Genomic DNA, 26,214 nt, shown 5'->3' with positions numbered 1-26,214 from the left:
TGTAAGAAACTGTTCATCCATTGGGTGCTATGCCTGGAACAGGTGGAACAGTTGTATCCTAAGCCAAATCATCTGTTACATGCAATGTATCCAGAGACTTTTATGAGTCCTTTGCCCTGAAAATGTTTCAGCTTAATTCTTGTTGTCAACATAGCAAAAAGTTAAGTTAAACTGTGTCAGCCTTTCCCAGTGAAATTTCCACCAATAAAATCCCCTGATGGGGGGGATTGTGTTGTGCCACAGGCAGCCCCTAGCCCACCTCTCTGCTCTCTCCTTGACCTGGTTTCTTTGCACTGCTTTGCTCATGCTGCAAGTGGTTCAGGGCAGAGGTCTTGTCACCTTGTTCTACATCAGGCCAGCCCTGACACTGTCTGAAAAGGCCGTGCTGCTGCCTGAATCCATCACAGCTCTCACTACAGCCTCAAAGGTACTGGTATTGCAACAAACACCTCTGATGGGAAATTCCACTGCTGCTCTTGCAGGAGATTCACACCCCCCCCTTGTAAAAGAGAAACATCCACTCACAGATGCCTCAGGGACCCTATTGCTTCACACCATGATGTTACAATCCCAGAAGAGGAAATACAGAATGACACTGAAAGATTTTGACCTTGTGAGATCTTTTCATGACATTCTCGGTCACAAGGTTGATCCCGAGAACCTGAGCTCCTTAGACCCCAGGCTGATAAGATCTATCATGCAGTCAAGGCTTCTTTGATTCAATACATAAAATTTGGCTCAGCTGGGGAAAGGGCTGTCAAGGAAGCCAAGACAACAGGCAAATCCAATTCTTTCAGAGAGAAAAAGCAAAGGAAGAACAGACATTTCAAGGAATGCACTAAGTGGGTGGAAGACAACCTACACAAAGTAGCCAAAATCAAAGTCTCCTTTGAATGGCAAGGGAGGGGTATTAGGTGGCAGGATAGACAGCCAGTCAGATCAAGAAGGATGAAAGAACCTGACTCATCCAAAACTAGCCTGGACAAAGTACTAGAGAACATGCTGCAGGAGAGTTGACATTGGGAGGATCATCGTGTTCTAACGGTGCATTTCCACCCTAGATGAAATGTCTCATTCAGCTGTGAGGGAGAAGAACACAAAGGGATAATGCAGTAAGGTTTTGGGGAGTGTTTGGAGTACACGATAACTTACTGGAAAACTGCTAGCTTACATTTCTAAGACCTGCTCAAGAATTTGGGGGAAGCCACTCAAAACATTCTGAAAAGTAATTTCATGAGTAGACACATAAAACTGCTTTGGAGAAGAGCAGGCTGTAGTTGTACACAGCTCAAACCAGCTTGTGGGTGTTCCTAAACTCGCCACGCTAGGAATAACACATCTATTCAAGTGTGGGGAGACCAAAAATCAAGCCTATGTCTTCATGAGAGGACATGACCCATAGCTACCACTTACAAGTGAGCATCTTCAGCAGCAGAGTAGCTCTTTCAAATGTTGCTTTGAATCTCTGTTGCTGCCATTATGCCAATGTGCATAAATGATTTAACATGTGGTCGAGCAGAGAGAAGAACCAGATGTGCTCATTTCCAGGGGAATGTCCTGACTCTACCGGAACAAAGTCATTCTCTTGTGCACTCTGTCTCTGTGACTAATTCAGTGTTTTATATGATGTGGAACAACTCCAATTGGAAGAGCTGAGGAAGAACCAAAATACCCTATAGCTGTAGTGCCCATAAAGCAAAGAAGTAGAAATAGGGGTTCAAATTAAAGAAAAGAAATAAAGTATGAGTTTCTCATACCCTATGCAAGCATTAGATCCCTAAAATATTGATTAGAGGAGGAAAACTTCTAAAACCTCCAGCCCTATTCTGCAAAACCAGATTTTTTCCCTGTTTTTATTGAAGAAAACTTTCTTATTTCTTATTTCTGGTTTCATTCAACATAAAAGGATTTTATTTCAGCTTTTGGTCTCTTTAAGGCTTTTGTTTCAGCAAGAAAAACTGAAAATATTTAAAGATTGGGCTCAGACTGATCTTCTTTCCCAGATTTTTCACTTAGGTTGCCAAACCAAAAGAATGGATCGTCCCCCATGACCCTGCTCACAGTAATCCCCTCTCTGCTGTGACTGCCAGCATAGATAGCACATGTTGATAGCTCCTGCATGCTGGATGCTTCCCACGGCTTCCATGTACCTATCCTGCCTACAGGCACATTTAACATTTTCTATGAAAGGTTTGACCTTGCTGTCCTAAGCCTCAACTTATTTTTCCATGCTGGATGCCTTGTTTTTCATTTTTTTTCTAAAGGTTTTAAGGGAAAAAGGAATCGAGAGAGGTATTTTGGAAAAAGTGTATTTTGACAGTACTAGCAAATTCACATGATAATTTTGTTGGCACGAGAACCACTCCTTATGAAGAGGGTGATGAAGATTATCAAATGAGCGCTCTGGAGGACAAGGGAAAGTCTTTCTCCTGATCATGAAAATGCTTTGCTAAGTCAGAAGTCTCTGAAAGTACTGTTTGCCCATAGCTTTCATGAGAAATGAAAGGTCCTCCTTCACTGAGCACATCCCAGCCCAAGGCCGCTCTGCCTCAAAATAGGGCAGAGGTAGCTAAGGAGTGATTTTTCCTCTAATCATGCCTGTGAGAGGCGAGGGACTGCTATGTCACCAGGCACATCAGGACTAATGGCAGGGAAACTCTCCAGCACTCTCAGTGTTTCTGCTGGAAATCAGACCATGTGGAGGAGGAGGAGAAGGAATTTTCCATCTTGAATGAAGGGGAGGAGAGGAAAGCAGAGACGGGCCAGGATGAGGGGAAGACAGAGACACAGAAAAACAGGATGAAGGGCAGATCAGATGCCAAAGCTGGGGACAACAAAGGGCAAGGAGCCTGGAGAACCCCATTTCCACAGCCCTAACATCTACATGCTGTCAGATGGACATTGGGAACCTACTGGCAAGGGAGGTGAGCAAAGAGGGCCCCCCAGCAGTGCCTGCTGCCAGAGGATAACACCCCACCACTGCTGTGAGCTCTTCAGCTCACACAGAGACACTCACATTGTGCTGAGAATCAGGGGGTGCCAAGTGCCAATGATCCATAGCCTCCACCTGCCTAACAGGATTAGTCCCAAACCCAAGTACATTACCTGGAAAAAATACCCTCTGCACTCAGAGATGAGTGACATTGGGCATACAAAGCTTGGGAAATTGCTGCACAGAAATGATGGCATGCTAATTTGGTGCCAGCACATGTCTGCCTTATGAAACAAATCTGTAATCACAGGATCACCTGCAGTTTTTCTCCAGCAAGACCTCTGCCCTGCTCAGTCCTCAGGATGGTTCTGCTCACTGAATGCAGCATTAGTCATCATTTCTTTTCATTATCATTCAACTTGCTTCCCCATTCTCTCCTACTCTCTTCCCCTTTATTTAGTAATCTCCATCCAACTACTGCCAGCATGGATAACACTGGAAGTACCTAATCTTACTGTCCACCACTCTCAGCCTCTGATGTGCTTGGCCTCACATTTCTGCAAGGCAGGGAAGTGTTCCCCTCCGTACAGCAGATGGGGGATGGAGGCTCAAGGAAGTAGAGACTTAAAAGTCACAGAGAAAATCTGCAAGAGCAGGAAACTGAACATGGGTCTTTTACCACAGCTCCCAGGCTGAATCCCTGCCCCAAAGAAATCCTATCTCTCTCCTGACCTGCAAGAATAAATTTTAATCTCTTCCTGAAATTGTTTCTGCTGTTCATCTGTGGAGAATGCCTGGCAAGCACTGAATTCATTGCATTCTTCACAGGATGACTGGAAGAATGTTCTTCTGAACAGACATAGGAAAATAAGTGAAGAAAAATTTGAATCTGAATGTCTACTTCTTGTGAGTGCCCATCTCAAGACTTGCAGATTCCTGTTTTCCAGTCCACTTAGTCCTGTGTAGCACAGAGGTATGCACAAGGGAATTCCTCCTGACCTCCTCTTGTTGCTTGGAACACAGATCAGACTTCAGGTTTGAGCTGGGCATCCAGAAAATGAGGAACACAAAGTCACTTGCCAGGTGAGAATATTTTAGCTTAAGACTCTGGAATAAGAATAGTAGAGGCAGGAACAGGACCCAGTTCTCCAGGGCAATGTTTAACAGGCTTCACTATATGACTACTGTGATTTTTTGCAATTACCTGCCTCATTCATTACACACTTTCCAATTTTAACAAATAAAGTGGAAATTATGTAGGAAAGAGTCTACTTTACTCCACGCTCCTGATTCATCCCCCAAACATACTGCATCTCTGTGCAGAGAATGAGGCAAGCACACTTTGTTAAAAATGTGTATGATTCTTCAATTAGATATTGCATTGAAATGCATATGTGTAACAGGGGCAAGGCTAAAGTGCAGAGATATTTCTTACATTCTGTGTGCTGGATTTTACAGTTAACGAGGACTCTAACTATAGGTTTGTTTTTACTGCACTGTATTGGCTTGTATGTCAGAGTCTGCAGTAGTATCTGATGCGTAACATGCACGTTGCACTTGATCAAAGGCTTGAATGTCATCTTCCTGCCTAGAACAATGACTGCCTAAAGCAGCAGGAGCAGAAATTATCTAAAGGTAGAGTTAAACAAACCTCCTTCTCCCCTCTGGGGAGAGTAAGCAGTCCAGGTGAGCTAGGCAGGAGGGGAGAACAGCCTGCTTTGTGCTAGATGGGCAGAGAGCTCCACATAAAAGGAGAGGAGCTTTGCAGAAGCATGTCCTGACTCCCATCACTGTAGACTTAATGATGGTAATTCCCAAAGGATGATGCATGCTGACAGGCTTTGACACAAACTACCCCAGGATAATATTAATATGTATTAAAGGCTCAGGCAACTTTATTGGGACGGGCTTGATCAGTAACACATTTCAACAGAGCGTCTCTATCATCTGTCGGAACAAAAGTAAGGGAGGGAGAGAGAACACACGCACAACCTCACCTTGCTTTGGGAATCTTTTAGAGACAAACAAGGTCAATCTGTGATGAATTGCACACTTGGCACAGCTCAGATGTTGGACCAAGGACGCTCCACCACAAATCCGAATGTCACTGTGAGGCAGTTTATGTTGGAGTCTGTCTGCATGATCAGCATCCTTAACCCTCCAGCATGGGCCAGACACCTCCTGCACAGCCTTTCCCTGTGCATCTGGAACATCTACCCCTTGGAAAGCAGAGGAGAGGTGCTTAGGAGGCAATGTGGGGGCTCTGCAGTCACAGCACTGGAGGTAGGGGGAGTGGAAGAAAGAACCCCGGAAGCCTTTGATCATGTGTAATGTTAATTCAAGTGTTACACATCAGAGACTTTGCCACAGTAACTAGCATATAAACAGGAGTCTAGTGTTAACAAGGAGGACTTCTTGAATATGTTTGTACATTTCTGAGTTAAAGCAATTTCCCTATTCAACAATACATGACATAGTGGAAGGAGTTCAGAAATAAACCAGCCTAACATGCTTAGACCTTTAATAGAATTTAGCTTCTTAGAACTAATTAGATGTTACTTTAATGAAAAAAAAATTCCAAGTACTTGGGAAAGGTGCCAATTTGACAGCTCTGGAGAATGAAATAATCTAATCATCCCCAGAGCATGGGCAGCAGCAGGACAGGCTTCCCCTACTAACATGCCTCAAACGTGACCTGGAAAGACTGTTGATAGAATTGGGGCGTACAATCTCTCTGGTCTAATGACTCCTTACTTTTTCTGCTGAGACTGCTAAAATGGTTCCCGCTGAGTACCAGCTGTGGTGGTGATATGGACACCTGTCTGGTTGGAATGGTGCTGGGACCTGCCAAACTCCTGTCATCTGCTAACCCTCCATCAGAGCCCAGTGACTCTCAGCTCATTGCTCAGCCCAGGCAGCGGGGGCTGATAGACAGCAGCTCTCTGGCCTGTCCCACCTTGGACATGCTCCACTCCAGCCCACAAGATGTAAACAGGAGGTACTGTGTTTAGTCTGCAGGTTTGGGCTCTCACTGCACCAAAGCTCAGACTCAAGAAAAGTAAGTCTCTGGCTCCTGCGGAGCCGAGGCCGGGATTTTTAAGGCTCTTATTTATACCCTAAGATAGGGAAAAAGTCCACAGGAGGAAAAGCTTGCCATGTCTCCTCTTCTCCACAGTTCCTCCATTTACTTGTCTTTGCAACATGCCCCTGCATTGCAGTAATGTGCCTTCAGCCACCAATTCTCCTTGGAGCTCCTTGCTGTGCCTGGGGTCCCAAGCAAGGGAGAAGAAAAATCCTCTCTGGGCCTTGCTGTGAAAGCTTAGCAGGGCTTGCCAACTCAGCCAGCCCAGGCTGCAATGGACTAAACCAAACACAGCTCGCCTCCTTGGAAATTTTATGCACCACAACTTCTTTTACTTCTGAAGCAAAGCCACATAAACCTCCCCCTCCCCTGCTCCCAACACCACAAGGAACGGCTGAGCGCGGATCAAGTCTTCCCTTGCATACTAAGCCAAGAGTCTCAGACACTCCCACATCTCACAACCGGGTGCTACTCCTCTTGTCCCAGGCTGCTTTTAGCCTCCCTTCCTCCCCCTTCAGCCTGTCCTCCTTTCTACTCAACACAGGACAGGGCAGGGGCCAGCAGCCGAGCTGCTTATGTCAGACAAGAAGATCCAATACATTGGCCTTGTGTAGGAGACAAGTGAGGGAACTTGCTTCTCCTTCTCCCTACCATCTGAGCCAGCAATTCTTCACCTTTCCATCCCACCTACTCCAAAAATCTTACACGTTTTTCAGCACCAAAATAAGAGGCATGAAAACAGCCAGGTTCATAAGGGTTAACATGTCTGTATGGTGACATAATTATTGCCATTCTTCGCTGTTTAGAGGTTACCTGACTACTCTACCTATCAATATATTTCAAGATGTGATGCAAATGCAAACAAACACTCATGTTTGGAGTTAACACAGTCACAAGATCCTGTGTATCATGTATTGGCAAGCACAGGAACCAACAGCAAATGACCCACCCTTAAACCTGACTCTTTGCTGTTAATCATTATAGGAGCATTGCACTTTCCAGTCAGAACAATCAAAGCAGGCTCTTTGAAAATCCCTGCACGAGATGGGTCTGGTCGAGATCAGCTCCTTTACAAGTCATACAGATTCCAAGGTATGATGTCCTCCAGACCTATGAATGCAGACTGCAGAATGCCTTGAAAACGAGTCATTGGAAGGCTAACTGCAACACTGCAATGCTGAAACAACCCCCTGTCTTCAAAACAGAAGGGGAGGCAGGAATGCCACAGTTACAGTGAGGCAGAGACATACTGCACACATAGTCCCTCAGCAATGGGCTTTTCTGCATTAACACATTCCCTCAAGATTTTTTTTTCCACAATATGCTCATAACCATAAAGAAATTCAAGGGTAGAACAGCGCTACACTGTCAGATCATTAGTGCATCACTGCTCTAGGGCTGACCCTCAACTTCAAGCAGATGGGGATTTTCCAGGGAAAATCTGTGACACCAAGAACATGTGGGTGCAAAAATGTGTGGGTGCTTCAAGCAACCACAATCTTTTATCAAAGAATCAATAGAAAAGAGCTAAAACTGAAAGGCATTGCTCTCTGTGCTGCTCTCCTGTTAAGGATGATCAAACTGAGATCTTGGCTCTGCAGGATCACAGTCCCACAGCTTTCTAGCTCTTCTGCCCTGGCTCCATTCTTGTTTAGGTCATTCCACTCTGCCTCCCCAAATTCCTTTCTGGAAAAAATCAAGAATAAATACAGCCTGTAAAGTGTTCACCGACTTCAGAAATGGATACTACTGTATTCACAGATGATGTCTGAATTTTCCAGTCAATTATCTTTTTGAGTTCCACTAATATAAATAGCAGCATTTCACCATTATTTTTTGAGGCCATAATTACTGAAAATATTGTGCAAGAGCTATGAGAGATGTTGCAGAAGAAAATACAGGTTTGTTACACTTTTAAACAACATAAGCCCTTAGCAAGATAATTTTTAGGTCACAGTAAAGGAGGAAAGGGGAAAATCAGGAGACAGGTTTTCTCACTTGTAACCAAGGTCCATGGGCTGCATAGGGGTGCTCCTCTGTAGCAAAGGCTCCTTCTACTCCTGTTGATACAAATGTGATTGCTGTATCTCCTGTAATACTTTTATATGTAAAGTGCCGTCCATGTAAGAGCCTTCCCCTGGGGAATTAAACACATGTGCATGAGTTGAGAGGGCATGCACAGCATTCAACACAACAATGGAGATACTTCACTATCGTTTCTGCCATCAGTATGGGAAACCATTTTGAAGGCAGCAAATATATATTTTTCAGGAATATAAGAATGATTTACTCCAAAAAGCAGGTGATGAGCCTCCTTCTGAGGCAGGGAGCTACCCCTCATCTTCCTCCTTAATCTCAGGACCTTGTTACAGAGCTAGAATACAACTAAACCTACTTCATGCCTATCCCCATGATGAGGTGCTGATGTATGTAAAGACAGGGGACTAACAGTTTTCCAGCAAGATGGAAACTACAGAAGAGAATCCAGACTCCACATTGTGTGGGAATGTGAAGACACATTTCTAAGAAGGCTCATTTCTGTGACAACACTTAGTAATCAATTGTCCTGGTGTTTGACAAATGTCACCTGTATTACTTAAGCAAATGCCTAGAAAACACACATACAGTGTGTTTTGACCATTTACATGACCCTCTACAGTATTACTTCCCTTTTTTCATTCAATGCATAGGAAAATCATGGCTCTGTATTTCAGCTCAAAGCATCTGTGACACCCATGCATGGCTTCTAACATGCAAGAGGGAAAGCTTCAGGTAATATATTTAGTGCCTACCAGAGTCACAGTTGCTTGGTGAGTTATGGCTGGTCAGATGAGCTAACTGATCAGGACAGACTGTTCACACATTTGTGATGTAAAATAAAATATGTTTGCATTAACTTTCCCATTGGTTTCTCAACAGGCCCAGGCAAGTGTGCACCTGCTGCTGATAACTCTGATACTACCAACATGTAACTCATTAAGCTAAAGTAACTCAATCACCTACAATCATTTGTCTTGACACGACAGTTCATTTTTATCTTAAGATACTAGAACATTTGCACAGGGATTTTAAAAATAATGCTGGCTGAAATGATGGAAAACTAGAAGCCAGTGATATGCACAGACTGAACCTTCAAAAGAAAATGTGTAGAGTATGCACACAATGTGTTGCTCCTTCAGTCATGTGACATAATTTGTCTAAAATCCACACTTGTATGCATAAACTGATTGCAAACAGGTTTTGCACAACCACTTATCTGAGTCTGTAAGTCAGAATGAATAACTTAAGGATTTCTTTGACAGAGTATGTTAAGACTTCCCTTCTTTATCACAGGGTTGCTAGCATTAGACTAATAAAAAAGCCCCTATACTAACTCTGTCCTGTTTCGGCTCTCAAAAGACACTGGAAGATGTAAAAAGAATGAGAAACGATCTTAACATGATGAGCACAGAATCATGCAAAGAATCATCTGTTTTTAATGTGTTTTGGCAAAATATCTAAGCTCTGGCCTTTACAGACCCATTGCATGCATGTCTGTATGGTGAAACAATGCCACAAGGCAAAAGCAGCGTGTTAGCACAGGCTGTGGAGGAGGATGGCTTCACTCACTCACCTTAGACAGAGGGGGATGAGTGCTCCGGACTCCTGGTTAAATTTCAGGTGCACACTTTCCAGCTGTCTCGTGCGGATCAGCTCGTGAGGAATGATGGCTGCTGAGCTCTCGCTTTCCAAACTGTCCTTACGGCTTCTGAGAGAACAGATAAAATGCACAGATTCAGGATTCCAGTACTGTGTGCTATTTTGATTGCAAATATGGAAGGATTCAGTAAAACACTGTCATAAAGACAAAGACACATCTGAGTTTTCACCACTCCTGCAGAGACACAGCCTCACTCAGCCTACCAGTCCCAGCATGCAGCTCTTCACCTTGATTTGACAACCTGGGCTCTGAATTGATGCATATACATGGTGCATTCCTTCCCAGTATTAAAAAAAAAATCTGGAAAGGACTGCAGCAAAACTAAAGTCTCTAGAGAGAGCTCTAAACACTTTAAAATGGTTTGGAAGAATTACCAGGTGTGTCCTTCCTCCTGCTTTTGCTTTATCTTCAGGATTTTTCAGGCAGTGGCCTGCAGGAAAGACTGCAGGAAAAAAGGCACAAAAGACCAGTCCTTTGTGCCTTTTTTTGCACAGTTCAACCAAAAGGCTTTGAGAATCAAAGCCATCCTCCTCTTCTGTTTCCTCCAGCATCAAGTGCAACAGCCAGAAGACAAACTCTCCATGTGACAAGTAGGAGATTCACAGACTCTTCTGCCTTGTAAGTCAGGCTGCTTTAGGACAATAGTAACTTTGCTTTCTTATTCCTTCATTTCTGCAAGACCAGCATATTCTGAAGCTACAACATGGTTATGTTGTTACATGATTAGGAACTTTGCCAGACCAAATCCTCTAGATAATAAAACGATCTATCTCAAAATACTTGACCATAAACACTTTATATGTTCAAAGAGCACCAGCATGATCCCTTACTTGACAGTCTGGAACAAAGAATAAAGGACAGGATGGGTTATGACTTTAATGGATGACATGGACTGATGAGAAGTGTCTGATAAGTGATTTATATTCTTGTCACCTGGCATTCCACAAGAATTTAACAGAGGTAAGACTTTGTTAAGATAGTTTCTACAGTACAGAATCGCCAGAGGAGAGGGACAGGGAAAGCAGGAGAGCCCTGAGATTCCACATTGCAACGTACCTCCATTGTGCCACAAGAACCAAAAGCCAAACAAGGCTATCAAGCTGTGGTTCCATTTGGGAACAAACCTGGAAAAAATGCCTTAAAACAAGCCTGGATCCTTCCTCCATCCAAGCTGAACTGTCTTTAGTGTACATCTGGAAATGATTGTAAAGAATCAGCTTCACCATCATGAGTTGACCTAGATGACACCTTTACTTGATTTTACCTTTGAGAGCTGTCCCTAAATTACTCCTACCAGCCACACACATAGCAGTGCAGTTCAGTGTGAATTTCAGTGCAGATCAGCCTGTTGCTTCTGCCAGGTCACACAGTCCCATGTGAGCCCTTCACCCACGCTGCTGAGTGCCCATTCTGAAACAGCTAAACTCTGATATCTCATGGTCCAACCTGCAAAAACACTGCATGGCCAGGTCAGAGACATGCAGAAAAAAGATAACAGAGCAGCTCAGCTCTCTGCAAGATAAAAACTGTAAAACATGCTCTATTTTCTTCTTTAGCAACACACAAAAGTAGTAATGAATCCAGCAGGGACATGGTACCTCAGGATACAGCTTATGCACAGGGTGGGCTGATGGACTGACAGTCAACAGAGTATCAGTTTAGTGGGTTAACTCTGAAGCAAAGACACAACATGCTTTGTAGTCTATGTGTGGCACTTAAAGTTGTGTTTAATCTACTTCAGCAAACATTTTATAGCTCTTTCTAGGTTGGGTCTTCAAAGAGTGGAGCAGGCCAGCATTTTTCAGGCTGATTACCTGAGAAATGCAGTTACAGTTGATTAATGATCAGTTGACCTTAAGCTAAGCTTTGTCTCAACTTCCTTATCAGATCTTATATACACAGTGAGCTGTGGGAAAGTCAGCCTGTGGTCTACAGCTTCCAATCATTCATTTATCAGCCCCTACCAAAAGGGTCAGCCATTAGCAACGCGTGATTTTCAGGCAAGCCTTAAACTTGCACTCCTAAATGCAGTTCCAGAATTTAGGCACTGTGGAGTGGATCAGGAGTTTTACATCAATGTTACTGCTACAGACAAGAGACTGTGCCCTGCTCACCTGGACTAAGCGTGCCAGCCATGGGGACATCCCAGAACAGCCTCACAGGCAATCCACGGTGTGAGGTTTGTGCTTCAGCAGGACAGAGAGCTGCAGGACAGCTCCCCACAACCCTGGGCTCCAAATCCCTCCTTGCTGAAGGTGGGTTTTTAGGTTTCCACCATGCTAGCCAGTACAGCTGCGAGCAAAATGGGGCTGCAGTCCGGAGGGGGAACAGCCTCCGGTTGTTAATGCAGTAATAGGAATGACGACAATAATTCTGGAGGCAAGGGGCAAAGCTTTCTGAGTCTCATTAAAACCAGCAAATGCTGTTTGTCATTACATGCTCAAGAGAAGATGTTGACTAATGTATAACTATCAAATGGAACTGTCATGACTTTACGGCTGTCAATAATTATGACTTCACATTAATAAGTAACCAGCCCCTCTGTCAAAAAGGTGAAGCAAAATGGTAGTTAATTCTGTGAATGACATGAAAGGATTAATCCTTTCCAAAATACTCATACTCTGTGTCTCTTGTTTCCCTTCAGAGGAGCTCACACAATTTCAGGTATTTAAAATTAAGGGTGAAACTCCAATAGCAGAAACCAAATAACCTTCTGTCTAAGGTAGACCTTTCTAAACAAGAATTGTATATAGTGGAATGCACATAACACATTAGGAGGTCACAGTGCCATCATTTTCAGATTTGGGAAAATGTTGCATGACACGGGGACTAAGAAAGACCCAGTAAAATTCTCTCTTTGGGATTGGAAATCCTTGTGCTGACCCTTCCAAAGGGTGATCACCCAGATGAAGGGTCAGCAGGACCTCTAGGTTGTTATTAATAAAAAGCTCACATCCTAACACACATTGACATCCACAGCTTGTAGTTTTCAGACTCAGAAAAAAAAAGTAGAAAAAGTTTGCTTTCTAACACTAACATCCCTGGTTTTACGACTGTCAGTTACCCGTAAGTCTTTGCTTCCTCCACCCCATCACCAAATAAATCAGCAGCAAGAGTCAGTGGAGTTTTACTTGTTATGACTAAGATCTAGCTGACTATCACAAAAAATGTTGCAAACTTTGTCTATCCCAGATTTAATACTTTGTCCAACCCCCACAAAAAAATTCATGTTTCTCAGTGTCCAGAAAAAACAACTCTGCAAAAGCCAGGGCTGCTGCATTAGGAAAGGCAGCAGATTTAAATGGAAGCAGCATGCCGGAAATGCCCCAGTTTAAAGACTGCACATCTAGTGTTTTGTGAAACTGGAGGGGAGTTGGAGGAGATTAAAGCACATTTCCCTCTGATTGGGAGCTTGTGGGAGGTGTAAACGTGGGCAGTTGTCAGATTAATTCTTTAGATGATTACATTCTTTTTGTTTCTTTAAAGCTGTTTGTAGTTGGGTTTGATGTCTCCTGTTCTGGGCAAGTGTATTGCTGCAGTTACCAAGGTGACTTTAGCTGACTTTCAACTATTTTTTCCAGCTTCAGTTTCTACCAGTAGTCTGCTTCTGGGTGGAGGAGAGAGGGAGGAAATTATGTTTGTTGTTTTTTTGTTAAGTCTCATGAATGCTGATTAACATGAACTTAACCAAAGCCATACTTGATTTTTTTTCTCTTTTTCTAAGAAAGAGAGCATGATCAAGCCATTGTAAAGGTGTCCAGTGTGGCCTGCAGCTTCTCCAGATCTGTCAACAAGGGCAAAGGGCCTGAGGAGACTCGATGTCCCAGTGTGCTGTGCTCCTTCTTGATGTGAGAAGGCCACACGCTGGAACCTGTAGCCTCCCGGGGGCCCTCTCTTTGTATTAAAGATGAGGGTGGCTGCAACCTGCTTAATTTGATGCCAATTAGCAGCAGCCCCTGGGGATCCTGGAAAATCGCCAATGCAATCACTAGGTTGCACAAAGTTTGGATGTCCCCTCCTTATAAGTCATGTTTATAGCAACTCCTCAAGCAACCACTGGCAGTTATTTTATGGGATTCAAGAATAACCAGGTTGATTGGATTAAGAAAGGTTTATTTATTCTTGCATTTGCGCTTTGCTTTATGATCAGAGCGCTTGATCTCATGGATCTGTCAAGGAAGGAAGTCTCAGTTCCCCTCCAAGCTCTGTTGCTGATATGGAGCATAATTTTGCTGCATTTCCAAGCTACCTTGACAGGTATCGAAACCACAAAGGACATGCTGTTGGAAGCTGGCCATGGCAGGGGCCCTTTCCAGGAGTGGGTGCCCACTGCCTCGCTGAAGTTAGTTTCTGTCATTGCTCCTTGCTCCCTCCATATAAAATTCAGTACTGTGAGCTAGCAAATGCAAACCATCAGTGTGGGCTTGCACAGCTGAGAGAGAAAGGTCGGGCCACTTTTCCTTTCTTCCCCTCCCGCCCCCTCCTTCCACTCCCCCTTCTTCCCTTTCCAACCGTGGCTGTTTCAAACCTCCTCACTCCCTCATGAAGATATGGTCAAAGATCACTTAAGTGCCAACAATCTTTCAGTCTCTTTCCCACAGTTTCCCCTGAAGGGCAAACCAGCAGCTGTGGGAAAGAGCCCTGAGCACCTTGGCACACAGAGTTCCAGCACCCGTCAGGCATGCACAGAGGCGAGTGCAGAACTGGGGAGGACATGGTTACACAGTTCCTGCCGTGGTCACACTGAGACAAGCCCACTCCAAGTGCTCAGACTTGGGTGCTCCTCAGCCTGGTTAAACAGGATGGTGACGATGTTCTGTGTGCATTTCCTGGCAGGGAAGGGCTGCTAGGACAATGCCAGTAGCAACAATCTTCTTGCCACTCACATATCCCTTTAGAAAGCTGCATAATAACCACTGTCAGAGCTTGCAGGGGCCAGACTGTTCCAAGACCTGCAGCTGAAGTAGAATTGAGAGATTTAGGCTGTGCCACTGGCACCCTGCAGACTCATGAGAGAAGTCAAACAACTCTTTCATGCTTCAAGTTCCCTGCCTGTAAAACCGAGACATTTTTCCACGGAGGGACGTTGCAAGGATTAAGTCAATGTTTGCAAAGCACTTTCGGATTCTTAGATGGGGAAAACTATGCAGGAGTGCAAATTATTAGCATGGTGACTGCTTTGCACTTCTCCTGACACTGGTTTTCCAGACATTTACTTTTCTAGTTTGTAATCTTGTCACCCAGCACTCAGCCTCACGCTGAGAGACATTCCCTTACGTATATTGCCTCCCTCCATTCAGCATTCCTGACTCAACCAGGACACCACTGAATGGCGACTTGATGAGAGAGCATGCCTAAATAAGCAGGACTGGATTGGAAACTTACTGCTTAGTGGTTGCAGAATCAGAAAGCCTAGCCAGAACCAGACAGCTTCAGAGAATGCTGAAATGCTCCTCTTTATGTAAAGTTTGCCTCCAAGAACTGAAGACAGGAAACCAGCTACAAAGACAACAGCTTCCCTCTGCCCAAGTAAAGCAGAATGAAAACCCAGTGCAACTGGGAGAAGCAAAGTGCAGACTCGCCTCCAAGCAAATCCTACATTTTGGTTTTACTGTCAGAGCTTCCTCAGAAACGCTGCTCAGATGGAGCTTGTTAATGTGCATTAACCCAGTGCTGCTCCATCCATGTGCCCTATTTACCAAGAACTTCAGGAGCAGTGGACTCCAGCCCTGGAAAGCAGTGCCACTATTACTCATGTGCTCCAAACGAGGCACACCATGTGATAGTCTGGGGTTATCCCAGGAGGAATTCTGGAGACTCCTCCCTCTTCCCACAAGGGGAGGGCAACCACCTGAGATGCTCGGAGTGCAGAGCTCCAGCAGGTCACTGCCAGGACAGTCCTGCCAGCCCCACCTGCCGGAGGGTTGTCCCCTACTCTGCCAGGAACCTGCCTTCATTTCCCTGCACAGCTGGAAACTGTTCAGGGCTGGATGGAATTAGCACATGGCTACAGGGCTACCATATGTTCAGGTTTCCCTAGACTCAAACTGTCTTTCTGCCTAGAAATTGAATGCAGATGGGACTTGAGGTCTCTGTGGGTCCCTGGACAAATGGGACATCATACATAAGGGACCAGCACAATTACCTGGGAAATCCCAGACAGAAATATGAGTGTCAGGCATGTGAACCACACACCACACCACTTGATCCTTCTTGAGAAGGGGGAGAGTTATAAACAGCAGAGACATGATGGAACAGCCTTATCAAAGTAATACAGACTTTGGAGACCCTTTTCTATCACTCAAACCTAATGTTCAGACACTGGGGTGTGCGTGGGCACACCTGAATTCTGGCACAATGAAATGTAACAATCACAGATAATTTTAGCTTCAACACATGCAGTAATGCAGTGTGCTAGCACTAGGTTTCTACTCCATGCCTCAACTCACAGTAGAACAGTCTGAGTCAGCCAAGAGGCAGAAAAAACATCAATTTCAGCAATGCTGCATGATCAAGGGGGCCCTTGAGGGGTGGAAAAGGTCAAGAATTCCCCTATCCCAGTGCTGGCTCTCACTGCAACTGTGGCAAATCAACTCTGCTGTCCTAATCTGTAACATGGAGATTCTACTCACCTACTGCACAGGAGAGCACAGAGCTAATTACCAGAGACAACCAAAGACTTGGCCCCAGAAATTATTACATCAAGAAATTAAATAGTGATCGAAGCAAGACTCCACAAGTGTCACTGAACTTTGACATCTGGAGCTTCTAGCCTACTGAGGGCTTGACAGCAACAGTGTTTAGTCTGACATTTAAACATCCCCTACGGGTAAAACAGTTCTCTGTATCCAACAAGAGACAATCTGCACAATTCAGAAGACTGGGAGCCTTGCCTTTCTGTGTGTCTCAGCAGCACCTACTAAGCTGATGGGTCCTAAGAAACAAATAATGCGTCACTGAAATGTACACTGGTATTCATGCACGTCTTATTTCTCCAAGTGGTAATTGAGAGTATTCAGTTACCTATGTTCAAAATGATTAGTCATGTTTCCAAAGATTAATTCACATGTTCCTTTGTTAATACGTACAAACTGATTTAATGGCTGCTTATGAACTGAGCCAACAGTCATTTTGAGAAACAGATGTCCGATGCAGTTTTAAGCTTTAAGTGTGCTTTTATTCATATCCTTAGGAGAAAAAGGGCTACACAGTCTACAGTAATAACACTAATGAATCAAAGTACTACAGCTGCCCAGCAGGGTTTTGACACAAACCAGCTTTTTCTCAAAGGAACTTTTTTTTAGGACTCTGGGACAGTGAACAACTAGTAATATGCATGCTTAACATGTCAGTATATGCTTTGCTGGAGCCAAAATATTGAATCAAGCCCTATCTGCAACCAAATAATATGAGGTTTTTGCATAAGCACTGAAAACTGTAACTATACAAAGACTGGGAAATCTATATGGAATCTGGATCCTCTACATTTTATACAAATAAATATTCAAAAGCTTGAGTGTTTCTGATACTATTTGTGATGCTGAATGCAGAACAGGTTGTCTGCTTTAAACCTTGATAGATTATTGTGTGTGGGTGGTAGGGTTAGAATAAAAGAAAGGGAAGAAAGCTACTAGGAAAGCAGTTGGTGGTTGCAAATCCATGATAAATAAACAGCACATTCCTCTTCTACACAAAGCCCTTAGAGTCTGTGTCAGACTTTAACATCCTACTGTCAGTTGGGTGGAAATTTGACAGCCTGGGGTTCTGCAGTGCTCCCTATGGAAAGCAGATTTGAAACAATTTGCCATGCCCCAAGAGAGTGTTTCGGTCAAGTTCCTAAAGAACTTCTAATGCACTAGTTATTCACAGGACCCTTGCAAAGAACCACAGGTTTGATTTTTTATGATTTGGTGTGTACAGTGCAGGATATGATTACACACAAGCCTGCTTCCCGTCAGCCAGCACCTCGTAATCATTAACATATTTATCCTTGTGGTGCCTCGAGAAGATGACATTGTTATTAGTCCCACTTTATTGATTCAGAACTGAAGCTCAATAGCTAAATTACTTGCCTTTGATTACACAAGATTTACAGCACAGGACAGACCTGAGTCCCAGCCCTACCAGGCCCAAGCAATGCAAGCAAGGATCGCACCAGAACAACTAGATCTATGTACAGAAATGTCCTTCATCTCAGGTGCTCAGGAGTCCTATGGAAGAGTTATAACTGCACTGGGTTTGTGCCTTTTGTGTCTCAGCCTGTACCCCTGCAGGTACCTGCAGGGAACATGGATGTAGGTATATTACTGCATGCAAAAGCTGAGCTCCTAAGTTACATTCCTGTGCAGCAGCTGGAGATGAGAGTCTCCATATCATGCTCTTGTACTTACTGCACATTGAGCAATTTTGCTCAAATGCATGAGACATGCTGAGACAGTGTGTTAAGGAAGGCGGAGACATAACAAGATCTTCCTCTTCTGCTTCATCTATACCACACTGTTCTGGAAAATGTGTTGACTGATCAGATTTAGCCACAGTAAGAGTAATCATCAGGTCTGATTTAAGTACTAGTTAGTCAGAGGTTGAAAGTAAACACTGCTTTCCAGCACAAACCACCCCTTTTGGTATCGTCAATGCACTGAACAAGTCCCATTGTATCTGCTACATGGAGAGGAGAAACAACTGCACAAAGAAAAGAAGACCTTTCCCAAACTCCTCTCAAAGCAGCATCTAGTAAGATGGAGGAAGAAAGTATCAGGACACACTGCTGGTTTAAGCTGAGATTTCCCCTATCCCTCCAACAGTATCACCACAGTAACACAGCTGATAGCTGTCTTTCCTTAACTGAAGTACTTATGGAGAAACAGCCTATCAGTTTCCCCAGTGGTAACCATAGACCTCAGAGAAATATATTGACCTCCTAGGAGGCAAACATTGGGAACCAGCCATTCCTGCCACTCAGGCTTCAGGCAGGGTGAGTGTGCAGCTGCTGCAGGTAAGAGAGATTTGCAACAGAGAGCACTCTTACAGATGTGAGGCTCTGAATTTGACCCGCCTTCCTCTGTCTCAGAGCAGTTAAAAACCCAGGTAAATATTTGTGTGCTTCATCTTAGACCTCTGCTAACCTTTCACCACTCTGTCTCAAATGTGTCTCTGTTTATCTCACCCTGAATAACGTAAAGCTCTCTTATCTAAGAAACAACTGCCTCCCAGCATTAAGGCTTACCCATCAGCTGCCTCCTTGACCTGATGTGCACCCAAAATGTTTGTGGTCACCCTCAACCACTGAGGACTCAGAGCTTACACTGGGCAAGTGTAAGCATGCAGATGCATGCAGGAGCCCAGCATCTGTGAGAAATCCTGCCCAGTGCTTTTGAGCTCTCCAAGGCTGGGTGTGATTGGTGCAAATCACATGGTATAATTTTATATTTTTTTCAGTGGGACCAACCAATGGTCCAATGTGACCAACCTGCAGGCAGAGAAATACTACTCAAAACCTGAGTCAGATCAGAATTTGACTCCATATAATTACTATATGGCAAAAGCAGAATTATTCCTAAAGCAATAATAAAGTCACTTGAGATTTTTTTAATATAAGTACCTATATCTCATATTACATATTAGCAAAAAGAATCAGCATTTGACACATAATACTTCCCCCAAAGGATTAGGCAACTCATAAACATTCATTTAGTCAGCAAATCAGAAGTCACCCACAAAATGGAACAAGAAAGGACAGCAACAAGAAATATTTTTCTCATTAAATGTTTGAATCAAGAATGAAACAGGAATTGAAACAGACCAGGGTGCTGTCCCTGCCTGGCACTACAGGAAGTGCTGATTTCATGCTCATCTTTACTCTTGAAAGCTGAAGGTAGAGATGTTCATCAGAGACTAAGAAACCAAAGGAAATACCAAGAAGAAAGAATGCAGCAAAGATGTGTGTCTTTCTGTATCATTTAGATGAAAACATTAAAATTGATGGGAAGGCACTGAACTAGCACTTGAAGTCTAAGAGGGGAAGGGAAGAAGCCCAGAAAGACAGAAGTGCAGATAACAGATTCACTTAAGTCAGAAGTTACAAGAGAGATCTATGGGCCACCCTAGTCCTACTTAAATCATCTGTTAGACTACTGCTATTAGAGACCCAGGTGTTATTGGCATGTAATTACTGACAGAGCCCACCTGTTTAAGCAAGGTAAGATCAAAGTCACTTTAAAGGAAAAAAAAATCAACATTTTAACTGAAAGGTTTGCAATTATGAGCTTGAAAACAAAATACTCAGGAAAAAATATCAGCAGTCACCTATGCCACCTATCTCTACTGATACCATAGCACTTTTCAGCACAGCACTTTTTATAGGGATCACTCTGGTCTGAATTCAAACACTGAAGACCAGCAGGTTCTACAGAACAGTCAGAGCCACTCTGCATTAGCACAGTTTGTCCAAAACCCCTCTAAAAAGCTGCTCTCCTGAGTGCTAGCCCATTTATCCAGCCTGAGCAACTCTTCTCCACCCTTGCACTTTGCAAGTGTTCACTGCCAGCTTTCCTCTCCCCTTGCCAAGTTTTTTCCCACCCAACCTTAACTTTGTTTTCCATGCTGAGCTCTTTAGCCTCCCTCTGCCACCATGTGAATGTGCAGGGTGAAACTCACGGTGCTCGGTCGAGGTTCAACCCATTCTGTCTTTGTGCATTGATTGGAGGTAGGACAGGTTTGCTGTTAATCTCAAGCCCTCTCCGCAAAGTCTCCCTGATTTGCTCTGTATCTGCAAAGAGAATTTTTTAACGTGATTTAGAATCCCCAGAAACAACACAGGCACAAGAAGATACCAGGTGTGTTTCATCTAAACTCTTCCCCTTCAGAAAGAAGTGTAGAAATGTTATGCGGTAACACTTAACTGCACTTTCCTCAACTTCCTTATTTCACTGTATAATGTCAGCTTGAATTCTCTTGTTTGGGCTTCATTTTTATGTCAGGCAAGGAGAGCTGGAATCTTTGTTACTGAGTTCTCCTGATGAAGAAATTCTGAGTAGTTTTGTAAATTTTCATAAATGAGGTGTTTGTTGGTTCTCTAACTCTCATAGAACCTCCTGACACTTCCAAACCTTTGCACTGGAAATAGTTTTTCCCATTAGGCATAAGAGGAACTTATTCCTTTTCCAGATGAATGTATGAAGGTTTCCAAATTTTTTGCAATTGGCTTTGGATTTCTATTGATTAATTTACAACAAGATTCATAAAGGGAGGGATTTTTATGCAGGGCAACCTTTAGCCTCAAGCTCACATCTGAAAATAAGTTGCAAATTATGCAGTTCAGATGCAGTCTTTTTACTTCTGCCTTTTTCTGAAATGTGTACTGGCCAAATACTTTCAATAGGAAGCTTTCCTGCCTTTCTTAGACGTTTCTTCATCTATTTTTGAGAAATGTGAGAATTAGGTAGAGAAAAAAACCCCAAATTATTTAAAAATCTTTTGAAGAATATACAAATTTCATCATGTATACCCCTTTTGAGCTTTTCATTTCAAGGCTGAGGCAAAACAGCCTTTTTAGATCTAGTGCAGTTCAAAATATTTGCACAGAAGCCAGAAGACAGGCTGTATGCATTTAACTTATTTTTACCATGGATTTAAGAACAGATGCCATTCCTGTGGAAACCATTGTTAATTCCAGGAAATCTCAAGCCCTCAAATTTTATGTTGCTTCACCCATTTGAAAGGTAGTATGCATAATTTCAAGCCTGTGTAATGGCTATGACATCTCTACCCTGAGAAGGCATCTCACTGCAAAGGGAAACTCCACGGTTTTTTAATCCTTCTTTTTAGAGTTCTGTATTTGCACAAATTCCTTGAGTTCAGCTGCAGCAATGTGCAGAGTCAGTCCAATTTGCTTCCCAAGAAGGGATAATGTTAATAAGGAAACACAGCCTGGGAAAATGAAATTGCTTCACCTTGCAGGTGTTTACAGTCTTGGTTTCAGCAGGTGCTCAGTTTAACTTTGCAGATTCAGATTACAATTTGCCTAAAAACTAAAAGAAATGTTTAGACAAAATAATGCCAAGAACTCTTTTCCTCTCTCCTGAGTTCTTCAAAGAGGCCAAAATCCATTTTGCTGCCCTGAGACCCACCAAGCCTCCCAATGGCAGTGGAGTTTGTTATGAACTCGAGGATGCGGCATGGCTCAGTGCACTGCCCAGACCCAGCAGAACAGAAGCTGAAAGGCCACGAGAGTGACCTGGCCCAGGACCTTTTACCTTTCCCAGAGAGCCGCCGAGGCTGGGTCCCAATGCAAATGCTCCTGCTGTCTTCATCATCCTCTGGTGGCCTGCTCAGGTCATCCCAGGCACATTTGGCACTCACTCCACTCAGGTTTGAGCCATCTGTCTCAATCCCTTTGTCGACTCTCTCCTGCTTGAAAAGATTCAAAACACCAAGACTTTTTTTGAGCGTGGCTTGAGCCTGAGTTGGAGACCCACCATGGCACAGCCCAACCTTCACCTGCAGATCCCCTTTTGTGGGCAATTTCCACTCTCTGGACCCTATGCTTTGCTGTGTCAGCAAACAGCAACTGCACATTGAGCCAAATCAGGAAGCCATTCTGAACTAAACAAACCTTTTCCATAGCAAGTTGGTCTGAAATCTCACCCTGTCCCCCCTGCTTCACTATGTGCCCCTGACAGGCACAAAGCAGGGAGAGAGAAAGGTGGAAACCAATGGCCTGGGGTGTTCAGGATTGCTTCTTTCACTGTTAGCACTGATTTACACCAACTTGAAATATTTAAGACATGAAGCACAGCTTGGCAGTCGATCTCCTATATGTCAATGATAACAAACCCCTGAATAACTAAAGTTCTCTTTCCAACCTTACCAAAGTATCCCACAATGAAAACAGCTCATGGAGAGACTCATCCACATGGGTTCATCATTTGCAAACTGCCCAGAGAATCCCTGCTTTCCAATGTGCTGGGGTGTCCTCATAAAGGACAAACATGCAAGTTTGGACGTGCAAGGAAACGCAGGTCTGTTCCCAATGTCAAAGCTTTTGCATAGCTTTCTCTATTGGCAAATAAACAAACTCCCTCCCTTGCAAGCTGGACTTTCCAAGCACGTAACCAGTGTTTGGGTCTCAGAAGGTGTCACACACCAACTATAAGCAGCTGGATGCTCTCAGGCACCAGGCATTTTCTTGAGGACATGTGCATCTGTTGCCAGCAAGACTGCCCTAAGCTACAGCCAAAACTTCTTCAGGAAGTTCCACCTTCTTGGACATGGGCATCAGTCTGAATTTCCACCTGTGACCCACAAGGGGGTAATGTTGAGCCGAACAAACTCGGGGCTGTGCTACACCGAGGAAGGCCTGGCACCTCTTCCCTGGCACCGAACCAGCCAGGCTCGCTTCCACCTTTTCTGAAGGGGTGTTGCCTCTGGTGGTGCTCAGTGGCACCAGCAAGATCTGCATCTCTCTGCATACATCTGTGTCACCTCGAAACGCAGGCAGTCCCAAGAAACGTCAAAGATTTGAGGAGAGAGCAGAGTGGTGTCACACACAGTGGGAGAGGATCTCTCCACCCCATGTAAGTACCCTCTGGCTTGACATTGCCACTGAAGATGAGATTGTGCGAACATTTTGCTCTTTGCAAAATCTGTCCCCAAGAAACAGTTTCCAGACTAAACCCTAAACCCATATACATCCCTCCCCTCGCCTAGCTGTGCATGCTGCACCCAGGGAAGAGCATTGCCTGTTCTTGTGACCATTCAAGAGAGGATTTGAGCAGCTCAAAGATAAACACAAGCATTCAGGGTGTGGTTGCACAGCGGTTTAAGTTGATGTAATTTGCAATGACTGCAGTCCCACCCTCCTCCATGTGCTCCTATCCGTTCCCTTGAGCCAACTCTTTTTTTTCTTTTTTTTTCATCTGGATCACCTCCCAAAACCCGCTCTTTGGCCCAAAATTGAGGTAGGAGCCTGTGGCTGACTGCAGGACCAGAGCAGTCTTGACTTAGACTTAAGCATTCAAGAGACTGCCTTTCTTCTGTTTTTCTCCCCTTGTTAGGATCTTCCTCCAGCGTCAGGGGAAACTGGCTTCTTGAAAACGTAATAGGAAAATCTGAGAAATAATAAATCTGCTGTGATTTTCTTTTGTTTTATCCTAAACATAAAATTAGTTGTGTCACCCAGAAATAGAAGTTGTGGGGAAAGAAATAAAAGTACATCCATTCCTACATATGCAGACAATGCTCTGAGATTTAGCACGTGGCTCCTTTGGGAACCCTCCATGCTGCTCTGTGAGGACCCAAATGAGCTGGCCTGGGGAGGTGTAGCTTGTCAGCAAAGTTATTTTTTATCCCAGTCATTGGGGAAGCATGAGAGAGCCACCAAACCTGCTCTTGAGCACGGAGAAGAAGAGGCCAGAGGGCTGTGAGGCTCTGGTGGGATCTGCTCCCCCATCCCTGCAGCCAGGGCCCCACTCCCAGGCAGACCCTGTGGACACAGTGCAGAGCCTCGGGGAGGGGGAAGGACTCTCATCTGCAGCTCAGCTGGCTTGCAGAGCACTTCCTCAGGGGAAGAAGTGCTGCTCTGTTGGCATCCCTTGGAGATCAAGGGGAGCTGATGGAAACGAGCTGGCTTAAGGCAGCCTAATTTGCATGCCTGTTTCATAATGTTTGCAAGTATTGATGTTAAAAGGGGAAAAGTAAAAAAAAAACCCAATCAGTGTAGACTCATAGCTCTGGCAATGCACAGTTCTACCCCACCTTTAGCCAGCAAAGATTTGCCTGGACTGAGGAGCTGTTCTCTTCCTTGAAAGGGCAGCATGAACAGGAGGCTGGAGGAGCCCAGGGCAAAGGAGGTTCAGCTCTTTCCTTCCTCAAAGAAAGGATATTTCTGTCCCATTTTCCTCTCAGCATGTGGGAGGGATGCTCTGAGGCTCTAAGTCATTGATCCCTTTTTAAACGAGCCAGAGCACTGCAGTGTGACCTGCAGAGCGGCAACCACAACTCAGGAAATTCAAATCAGCTTTATTCTCTTCTGAGATATCTGCTAAACAGAAGCAAAGCACTGAGAATAGGCACAGAACTGGGGACCGACAGGAATTGTTTGACAGTGCTGCCAGGGAAATCTGAATGGCCTACAGGGAAGCCTGGCTGAACAGAAAACAGCCAGCGTTGCCACAGTGTTAATTGCCGACATCCTGGGATGACATCTTAGTTGGGATCCATTCTCAGCAGCTCTGAACAGAAAGTACAGCTGCTGCTGCCAGGGCTGAGTTTAGGCCTCAACCAATTCCCACAAGACACAATGCAGCCTCCAAACAAGCTCTGCCTGCTTCCCAGGCAGACAACATGCTTGCTGGCTCCCAAGAAAGTTGTCCAGTTTCTCTGCCTGTTCCCTCCCACCCCTCCACCTCTCTTCCACTGCTGCCTTTCTGGTCTCACACGCCCTCCACCAACACCAAGAAAATGACACTTTATCCTTTCCCCACTAATTAGAGCAGAAGGCACATGACAGGGCTGAAGGCAGCCTGGCACAGCCTTACTCCCTGCACTCAGCAGAGGCTCTTTGTGGGACTCGGGGGCAGATTTTGCTCTATGAATCCCTGGGGGCTGCAGCAGCAGAGCAGGAGGGAGGTGTGCACACACACACCTGCCCATCTGCACTTCTGCAAGGGCAAGAGAGAACAGAAACAGGAATGTGCTCCATGCGAGGAAGTCCGGAAGGACAGACGTAGCAGCTTTCAGCAGCAGGACACATTGGTGAGGCAGAGGTACTCTTTTATTTGCCTTAACTTGCCTTGGCTGACTCAGATTCCAGTAAGCTGAGCTATTTTTCATTTACAGTAAATTGAAGAAAACCTTGTTATCATTAGGAATCACCAGTGTGCAGACAACAGAAACACCTCCAGGAGAGGAGAGGGCAAGGTTCTGGAAAGTCTAAAAACTTTATGGGACTTTCAGTTGTATTAGCTCCCACACTGGAACATTTGTGGAACATTTTTTTGTGTTCCTCAGACTGGGGTTATTCTAGATGAACAAATCCTTAAAACCAGTAAAAGTAGAATTTGGTTTTGTTCTTAAGCTTTCAAAGTAAAAGATGCTGTGATGCAACTGAGAATAATCAGATACAGACATGCAGACCATAAGCGACTGCTCGTACAAAACATGCACATTTGCACGTGCCCTACCAGGCTGAGCCACAAGTTCTCTGTTAAAGGCAAATACTCAGTGATTCACTGAAACATGGCCAGCACCACACTGGATTTGCTGGGGACACATTCCAGTACCATGTATTCCAGCTCTGCTGAAGGGATTGCAGAACTGTCTCCCAAATGCATGGATCAGGAGAAGTCCACAGTACAGTAACCTCTCCATAGAGGTCCTATTCTTATCTTTAAATTTCAGAAATTAAATTGAACTCTGAAGAAGAAGGTTTAATATCTCTTCCTGCATGGATTATTAATAACTGCATGTGGTACTTTTGGGTTCCCATAATTTCTCAGTCCA

The 26,214-nt window shown here is 44.3% G+C and overlaps 1 protein-coding gene across 4 annotated transcripts in view; it reads right to left on the bottom strand.

The window, feature by feature from the left end:
* Nucleotides 1–26,214, bottom strand: part of SUFU (SUFU negative regulator of hedgehog signaling) — an 88,088-nt gene that overhangs the window by 14,604 nt on the left and 47,270 nt on the right. For 2 of the 4 annotated variants that reach the window (XM_071445959.1, XM_071445961.1), the window contains exons 7-10: nucleotides 21,969–22,125; nucleotides 20,371–20,482; nucleotides 9,628–9,762; nucleotides 8,013–8,151 (exon numbers count right to left, since the gene is read on the bottom strand). In XM_071445959.1, the coding sequence (XP_071302060.1) occupies nucleotides 8,013–8,151; nucleotides 9,628–9,762; nucleotides 20,371–20,482; nucleotides 21,969–22,125 (543 nt within the window). The remainder of the gene's footprint in view (nucleotides 1–8,012; nucleotides 8,152–9,627; nucleotides 9,763–20,370; nucleotides 20,483–21,968; nucleotides 22,126–26,214) is intronic. The other 2 variants (XM_071445960.1, XR_011682147.1) reach the window with 2 other exon arrangements.

This window comes from Agelaius tricolor, unplaced genomic scaffold, assembly GCF_023055355.1.
Source record: "Agelaius tricolor isolate 1412-34295 unplaced genomic scaffold, bAgeTri1.0.p SCAF_22, whole genome shotgun sequence".
NCBI lineage: Eukaryota > Metazoa > Chordata > Aves > Passeriformes > Icteridae > Agelaius > Agelaius tricolor.
Note: the sequence above shows the minus strand (reverse complement) of the source record. Positions and strands in the feature narration are given on the sequence as shown.